Genomic DNA, 9,048 nt, shown 5'->3' on the forward strand with positions numbered 1-9,048 from the left:
CTTTAAGAATGGCTTTAAGTCCAGGTGGTGTATTCCTATTATTGTTGTAAGAATTCCCATAAGAATTACCATAACCGTTACCATTATTATAAGGATATGGCCTATAGTTATTACTAGAATTGTTCCGATAAGCATTGTTGTTGAAATTATTATTTTTAATGAAGTTCACATCAACATGTTCTTCTTGGGCAACCAATGAAGCTAAAGGAACATTATTAGGATCAACATTTGTCCTACCATTCACAAGCATAGACATAATAGCATCAATCTTATCACTCAAGGAAGAGGTTTCTTGACGTAATTTACCTTCTTACCTTGTGGAGCTCTTTCCGTGTGCCATTCAGAGTAATTAATCATCATATTATCAAGAAGCTTTGTTGCGGCGCCTAGAGTGATGGACATAAAGGTACCTCCAGCAGCTGAATCCAATAAGTTCCGCGAAGAAAAATTCGGTCCTGCATAAAAGGTTTGGATGATCATCCAAGTAGTCAGTCCATGGGTTGGGCAATTTTTAACCAAAGATTTCATTCTTTCCCAAGCTTGGGCAACATGATCATTATCCAATTGTTTAAAATTCATTATGCTACTTCTCAAAGATATAATTTTAGCAGGAGGATAATATCTACCAATAAAAGCATCCTTGTATTTAGTCCATGAATCAATACTATTCTTAGGCAGAGATAGCAACCAATCTTTAGCTCTTCCTCTTAATGAGAAAGGAAACAATTTTAATTTTATAATGTCACTATCTACATCCTTGTACTTTTGCATTTCACATAGTTCAACAAAATTAGTGAGATGGGCAGCAACATCATCAGAACTAACACCAGAAAATTGCTCTCATAACAAGATTCAGTAAAGCAGGTTTAATTTCAAAGAATTCTGCTGTAGTAGCAGGTGGAGCAATAGGTGTGCATAAGAAATCATTATTATTTGTGGTTGTGAAGTCACACAACTTAGTATTTTTAGGAGTACCCATTTTAGCAATAGTAAATAAAGCAAACTAGATAAAGTAAATGCAAGTAACTAATTTTTTTTGTGTTTTCAATATGGAGATTGTAAACAAGACAGTAAATAAAGTAAAGCTAGCAACTAATTTTTTTGTGTTTTGATATAATGCAGCAAACAAAGTACTAAATAAAATAAAGCAAGACAAAAACAAAGTAAAGAGATTGGAAGTGGAAACTCCCCTTGTAGCGTGTCTTGATCTCCCCGGCAACGGTGCCAGAAAAGCCTTGATGCTAGCACGCAGTCGACGTGCCCGTTGGGAACCCCAAGAGGAAGGTGTGATGCGTACAGCGACAAGTTTTCCCTCAGTAAGAAACCAAGGTTTATCGAACCAGTAGGAGCCAAGAAGCACGTTGAAGGTTGATGGCGGCGGAGTGTAGTGCGGCGCAACACCAGGGATTCCGGCGCCAACGTGGAACCTGCACAACACAACCGAAGTACTTTGTCCCAACGTAACAGTGAGGTTGTCAATCTCACCGGCTTGCTGTAACAAACGATTAGATGTATAGTGTGGATGATGATGTTTGCAGAGAACAGTAGAACGAGTATTGCAGTAGATTGTATTCGATGTAAAAGAATGGACCGGGGTCCACAGTTCACTAGAGGTGTCTCTCCCATAAGAATAAGCATGTTGGGTGAACAAATTACAGTTGGGCAATTGACAAATAGAGAGGGCATGACCATGCACATACATGTTATGATGAGTAGTGTGAGATTTAATTGGGCATTACGACAAAGTACATAGACCGCTATCCAGCATGCATCTATGCCTAAAAAGTCCACCTTCAGGTTATCATCCGAACCCCCTCCAGTATTAAGTTGCAAACAACAGAAATTGCATTAAGTATGGTGCGTAATGTAATCAACAAATATATCCTTAGACATAGCATTGATGTTTTATCCCTAGTGGCAACAACACATCCACAACCTTAGAACTTTCTGTCGCTGTCCCAGATTTAATGGAGGCATGAACCCACTATCGAGCATAAATACTCCCTCTTGGAGTTACAACCAAAAACTTGGCCAGAGCCTCTACTAGCAACGGAGAGCATGCAAGATCATAAACAACACGTAGATGATAGATTGATAATCAACATAACATAGCATTCACTATTCGTCGGATCCCAACAAACACAACATATAGTATTACAGATAGATGATCTTGATCATGTTAGGCAGCTCACAAGATCCAACAATGATAGCACAATTAGCAGAAGACAACCATCTAGCTACTGCTATGGACCCATAGTCCAGGGGTGAACTACTCACACATCACTCCGGAGGCGACCATGGCGGTGTAGATTCCTCCGGGAGATGATTCCCCCCCTCCGGCAGGGTGCCGGAGGCGATCTCCTGAATCCCCCGAGATGGGATTGGCGGCGGTGGCGTCTCTGGAAGGTTTTCCGTATCGTGGCTCTCGGTACTGGAATTATTCTCGACGAAGGCTTAAATAGGCGGAAGGGTAGGTCAGGGGGCGCCACGAGGGCCCCACACGCCAGGGCCGCGCGGCCAGCACCTGGGCCGCGCCGCCCTGTTGTGTGGGCACCTCGTCGCCCCACTTCGTTTCCTCTCCGGACTTCTGGAAGCTTCGTGGAAAAATAAGATCATGGGCGTTGATTTCGTCCAATTCCGAGAATATTTCCTTACTAGGATTTCTGAAACCAAAAACTGCAGAAAACAACAACTGGCTCTTCGGCATCTTGTTAATAGGTTAGTGCCAGAAAATGCATAAATATGACATAAAGTATGTATAAAACATGTAGGTATCATCAATAAAGTAGCATGGAACATAAGAAATTATCGATACGTTGGAAACGTATCAAGCCTCCCCTAGATTGTGAGTTTATGTTATTCCTATTTTCTTCAGATCTTCCATCAATGTCCATACCATTTCTTCCAGAACTAGGTCCACCTCCTGCATTACTGCCATCTTGTCCTGTAACTACATCTCTCTGTATCCCAGGTGCATTAGGAATCTTAGCAGTAAATTGCAGCTGAAAGAGTTTCCCATGGATGTTGAACAATCTACCAGAATGGATTCTGTTGGGATCTCTACAAAGTATTTCCACTCTAACCACCTCTGCACAGTTTCTGAAGATGCTTTGTCAGTCCACTTTTTTCAGCAAGCCAGAAACTGAGACAGCTTGGTCAATGATATTCCACTCACACCATGGAGGAAGCAGGCCCCTAACTTGAATCCAAGTCTCAGTCAGAGTCTCAACAGGCTCTAGGTCATCAAACCACTTGATGACTAAAACGGTAACACATTCCTTAGCTAATCCAAACCTGGGGTATCCAATCACTTGTTCCACAGGGATATGGGGAGGGAATTTCACCAAGTATGACCAATCACCAAGTTATCTAATTTCCATGGCCAATTTGTCTTGTAGATGTTGGAGAACTCCCTAGCTAGATCCTCTATGCTGATTTCTCCATCCTCAGTAGTCACAACACCACAGTTCCTTGTCGAGCTGATAGGATTAACACTGACCACAGGTGCCTCAATGTGATAGAAGCCTAGACCAGTTGCAGAGCTTCCTATGTAACTTGCAATCTGATGAGACCTTTTGAGAACTGGGCAAGCATCCACTGAGTGATTACTGGCTTCACAGATAAAACAACATGCATTCTTTGAGCAAGCAGCCTTCAAGTGACCTGGTTCTCCACAACCTTCACAGATAGCATCAGCATAATTCGAAGAACTAGACCCATCAGCCTCAACCTGAACATGCCCTATTTTCTTCTGTTGGAATCTACCATGTTGATTCTTGTTCCTACGACCATAGTCTCCAGCTGCCTACTACTCCTGGCCACCATTATGTTGGGGATTTACCCACTGATTTGGCTGCATACCAAAAGGTTGCTGTGGATAAGGAGGGAACGGTCCACCAAACCATGGTGGAGGCATAGCACCAGGCATGAGCCCATATGGTGCTTGTGGAGGATAGGGGAAAGCCTGCATGTGGTTGATTTCAGGTTTAAACTATTGATTCTGTTGTTGTTGTCGATCTCCTCTTCCACTGTTGCCACGACCGCGACCTCTCCCTCGATCTTCCATGGTCAAACCCTCTTCTAGATCAGGATCCTCAACTTGAAGCACATACAGACCTGGACGATCAGAAGGAAGTGGTGGCGGTGGCTTGAAGGGGGAGACGCAAACCCTAGGTTCACCCCTTTTTATACAAGGACGTCTCTGCCCTGGTGGTTTGGTAGGATGCCATGAAATATGCCATAGCTGCTTGTAGAAGCTTTCCACCTCATCCACCTCCGAGCCAAAAGTGTTTCAAAAGTGGTCTCTCACTTTTACCCTTGGTATCTTGTCAACGGCTAGATGCCCACACACTATGTTGCTAGCAAAAACTCCAAAAGCATGTCATTGAGGCTGAAGCCTCAACCCTCCTTCTTCTCTGCCACCAAAACTTGCAGAGTCTTCTCCATCAGCAAGGTTTGGTAGCTGAAAACACACAACGAGGTTGCTGCCGCACGATCCCTGTGTGAACCCCCTTTCGCTTCGTAGATCGGCTCCCACATTGGCGGCATTTGGCGATTTGCTTCGACCATCGCCATGGAAAGGGGAGATAGAGGACGCATGGGATAGCCTCGCTGCCCAGCACGCCGAATTGGCTTGCAGGAGGCCCTCATGGCGCTGCGCGGAATTGTGGACGACGCCTCCTCCTTGCCCTTGAGCTTGTCTCGGAGGATTTTGCTCAGGGATCTCTTCTTCGGACCAGGCTTCACCACCGCAGGGGCCATGCCAGAGGGTGGCGGCCCCCGCTTCGTCGGAGCTGCCTGACGAGCTCGAGAACCTCCTGGAGACGATGAAGCTCATGTGCGGCGCGATTTCGATCGGAATCGGCCCAAACGAGCCGATGCAGAGATTGATATCATGATGTCCCGAATCCGCCGCAGATCGAGCACCGCACGCTGCTTCTTCCTCGGCCCGCGCCTCGCCCACTCCAGCAAGAGGTAGGCCGCCCCCGGATCGCCATGGATCTGGCTCCGAGTTCGCGGAGGGGAAGCCGCGGCCGTCAGCTCCCTTCCCCCGCCCGCCGCCTTGTCGCGCCAGGCCTTGAACCTCGCCGCAACCCTCCGGAACCTCTCCTCCATCATCGCCGAACGGCACCAGCGTCAGGCGCCTCCGGGAAACTCCGCGGCGACAAGGAAGCGGGGAGAGCGATACCGAGCTTGGCTTCGAGGCTAAGCCCATCTGGGCGGCGGAGCGGTGGCGTACGGGCACGTGGCCGTGGAAGTCCTTGGTGGCTGTGGGGTGGAGGTCGACGCGTGGCGTCCCATGGACGGAACCCGAGGTGGTTCCGCCATGAATAGAACCTTGGGTCGGACGAGCCATCCTTCCACCCAAATCCACTTCGTGCTTGCTCGTGTTCACCTGCACACTGCTCAATTACAAGTTAACATCAACGATCTACACCTAGAATCCTTATATGGTTAATTACTTACCTGATTACCATTCTAATATTGTCTCTGCCATTCGTACTGACAAACTACACACGAGAACTGACGTGACCTAATAGGCAAACTGTTGTCTTCCTATCCTCCCAAAGAAAGAATGTCCAGGCCGTGACTTTCTAGTGCTTCTGCAGAAGGAAGCCAACAAAGCATATGCACCACAAAGCAGTTTTGGACTGAAGCTATCAGTGAGGGTCTGAGATGCATGTTTGCCTAATTTTAGGAACAAGACAGACCAAGGCCATTTTTCAGCAACAAGCCAGTGTCATCGTTGGCTGATTGTCAAATACTCTCATCACCTGTCATGATCAGAGTGTCACAGGAAAGCAGTGGCTGAAGCAAGAACACTGAACTGAGGGGGGTCATATACTGCAGCCGCTCGCAATTAACAAGGGCCGCTAGATCGCACATGATTGAGCATCAAAGCTGCATCGACTGCCTTCAAAACACCATCTTCAACAAATGAAAGGAGAACTCGACAAATAAACCAAAACACCAGAAATTATTGAAATGTTCCGTCTTGAAATACATTTTTTTGTCTTGAAATGTTCTGTCTTGATACATACATGTATGACTAGTTTCTGGACAGCGCGAGAGAGTACACACAAATGTCGCGACTACAGACGCTCTTTCAGGGTATACACCTCAAGTTCGGACACAGAATGCAGAGATGTATTGGTTTTGACTACTGTACACACATGTTCAGAGAGAGTCGCGATGAGCATCGGCACCATATGATGTCTATGGGGTATCATCATTAGGCGGGAAAGCAGTTCGGCATACAAGTTCCTGACATTGCATAATGGTTTTTGCGATGGCAGGAAGGCTCCGGTGGTGAGGAACACATAGGGATCAGCCCATGGCATACTTCTGGGTCCAGGCACTCGCGGTCTCCTCGTAGCGGGATCTCTGGTTCTTGTAGAGATGCGCGATCTCCGGGACGAGCGGGTCGTCTGGGTTGGGGTCGGTGAGCAGAGAGCTGATAGAGAGCAGGACCTTCGATATGGTTAGCGCAGGGCTCCACTGCTCCTTGAGGATGTCTAGGCAGATGCTGCCGCTGGAGTTGATGTTTGGGTGATACACCTGCGATGTCGATAAATACAATGATAGAGGTAGCTTCATCAGCTGAATTACTGTAACTTTGTAAGATTCAGGTTTCATTCAGCATTTGCCTAATTATCTGCATAGCATCGCCATGTAAATATGTAACACTTATGTAGCGTGAAAATCTAACTGAAATTGCTCGTTGATAATGAACTAATTTTACAACAAGATTTGATTTAAGAATGGAACCTGTTCATCTTGAATTTCTCAAAGGTACAGTCACTCACTAGTAAATTAATAACAGGCCAAGGCTAGAGAGTAGAGAGTAACCATGATAAAATCAGTAGTTATTAGTCGACAAATAATGAAATGATACACTCTATAAAGTAGAAAGACCAGCTAACCTTTGTTTCAAAATTCACTTTTGGAGGCTTAAAGGGGTAGTCCGGAGGAAAATGGATGTTGACAAAGAAAATCCCTCCTGCGTAGGGGCTGTCACTAGGGCCCATGATCATGGCCTGCCAGTGGAATAGATCCGCTCCTGCAGGCCCAGCGCTGCAGGATGTCGGTGGATCCTTCTGCAAATCCATGAGCTCCTTCTGAATCCTTTTGTTGGCCATATCTGGATAAACAAAACAAGTAGTGATGAAAACAACAATCAAAAGTGCATAACACTTCCAGGTACAGAGAGTTGAAGTTCTTAAAAGAAGAACACGATGAACGAAACAACAATGTGTATTTACACAAGAGCATTAAAATGCGGAGTACCGTATGTGACAGATGACTGACGATAAAATCTCTTTATACTCGATCAGAATTTCTGACATATCTACGAATTCATTCATAATCTTCTCTCTTTACCCACACCTTCCGTTCCATAAATAAGCATCTACAGTTCATCGCACCCTCAATGCTATGCCAACGCAATTGTGAGAAGTTTCCTAGACACAGATGGAGAGAAGCCATAGATGTTGATACATAACTGCACCAGCAAAGGAAGAACCTAAAACGACTGTCAATGATGCGGAATACGTTTATCCGTGGCTAGTTCCAGAGACAGAACCTAATTGGTTTCATGATGCTTTCTTCTACTTGCGGCCGATTGAAGACCAAATTAACCACCCAAAATTTGGTCAGGAATGCGACCACTCTGTCTGTTACCTTTTAACCCCGAAAGTCAACCCCAATCGGAAAGCGATCCTATCGAAAGTTTGGCCAGCACGAATCTGGCATTCTCAGACGAACAGCACAAAACTCCTGAATCCGCTTCGCCCAATCCGTCCTAAGTCCTAACTAGCCAACCCGCATCTTGTGGAGAGATATGGCAACGACGAGTGAAGAACAAAGTACAACGAATAAGTTTCCCCGACTATAGCAAGACGAATTCAGCGGAGCAAAAATAGACACGAGCGGGGCAGCAGATTGACATGATTACCTGCAGGGTTGAGAACAGCTATGGATTAGTCTCTCCTCCGAAGAAGATTAGATGAATGAATCGATTAGCAGAAATGATTGGGATGGAGCAGGTGGGATTATAGGCCGGCGTCCAGGGCGGCCTAGAAAGGATCGGAGTCGTCGGCTCGTCGCTACTCTCTCCTCTTGTGCTATTGGCCGTTGGGGAATCTTTTAGTTCAAGCTTCAAGTGGCCCACCTGTCTGTGGCTGAAGTATAAGCAGTTTCTTCTAAATTTTCTTGGGGCCGTTGAAGTTTCATTTTCAATGGTACTATATGTTATCCATGGTTGGCTTCCTCTTATTTTACGCTATATTAATCAGGTATATTATTCCATCTGACCATTTGTTATATGGACTAGTGCTTGTTTTTTAACGCGGTCGACCATAACCTTGTTCAAGGGAAGTGCAAAGCGGAGACCATGGAGCTGAGGGAGGAGGCTTCTACAGACTAGTTCAAGTCGCGGTGGAGCTAGTGGCGAAATTTTTAGGCCTTGTTTAGTTTCTATGAATTGGATGGGATGGACGTGGATTGAGGTGCATTAAATCCTATCTAAGTTAAAATTTTCTCTAGTCCCCTCAAATTCTCTTGAGTAGAGGATTAATCAAACAAAGCCTTAGACTAGGGACGATGATGAAAGGGAGGGAGAAGACATCCATGTAGTGGTTACGATCGCGAGGGTGGAGACACCATAGACAACGGGAGGGCTACGTAGCTAATAGCTAATATAGAAAAGAATCACCAAAGTGGTTAGACTTTAGGGTGGTGGTCCATCAGAGCTTGCACACTCGTGCAATCACCAAAAGTCATTACCGCACAATTAGGAGCAAAAATGTTGAGACAACTCGACTAAAAAATGAGGCATGTGTATCGTCTGCATATTGAACGTCTTTTTTTCTAAATCGTGCTCCATATAAAAGATAGTTACGTCCGCATAGTGCAAGCGAAAACGCTGAGATGAACCGGGCGGCACATGCACCGGGCTGAAATCGTTTTCTCATTGGCTGAGGGAGAGTGGGCCCTGCAACAGCGGTGGCATTTTGTTTAAGGGCAATCAACAAATACAGGTATGAATAC

At 45.6% G+C, this 9,048-nt stretch overlaps 1 protein-coding gene across 1 annotated transcript; it reads right to left on the reverse strand.

Annotated features, from left to right (window-relative positions):
• Nucleotides 1-5,958: 5,958 nt before the first annotated feature.
• LOC127300588 (ubiquitin-conjugating enzyme E2 5A) lies at nucleotides 5,959-8,094 on the reverse strand. The gene is made up of 3 exons (XM_051330720.2): nucleotides 7,955-8,094; nucleotides 6,924-7,141; nucleotides 5,959-6,558 (listed from the first exon to the last, which is right to left on the reverse strand). The coding sequence occupies exons 2-3, from the start codon at nucleotides 7,137-7,139 to the stop codon at nucleotides 6,328-6,330; spliced, it is 447 nt and encodes a 148-aa protein (XP_051186680.1). The 5' UTR covers nucleotides 7,140-7,141; nucleotides 7,955-8,094; the 3' UTR covers nucleotides 5,959-6,327.
• Between the last annotated feature and the right edge of the window lie 954 nt (nucleotides 8,095-9,048).

The sequence above is a fragment of the Lolium perenne genome, chromosome 5 (genome assembly GCF_019359855.2).
Source record: "Lolium perenne isolate Kyuss_39 chromosome 5, Kyuss_2.0, whole genome shotgun sequence".
Taxonomy (NCBI): Eukaryota; Viridiplantae; Streptophyta; class Magnoliopsida; order Poales; family Poaceae; genus Lolium; species Lolium perenne.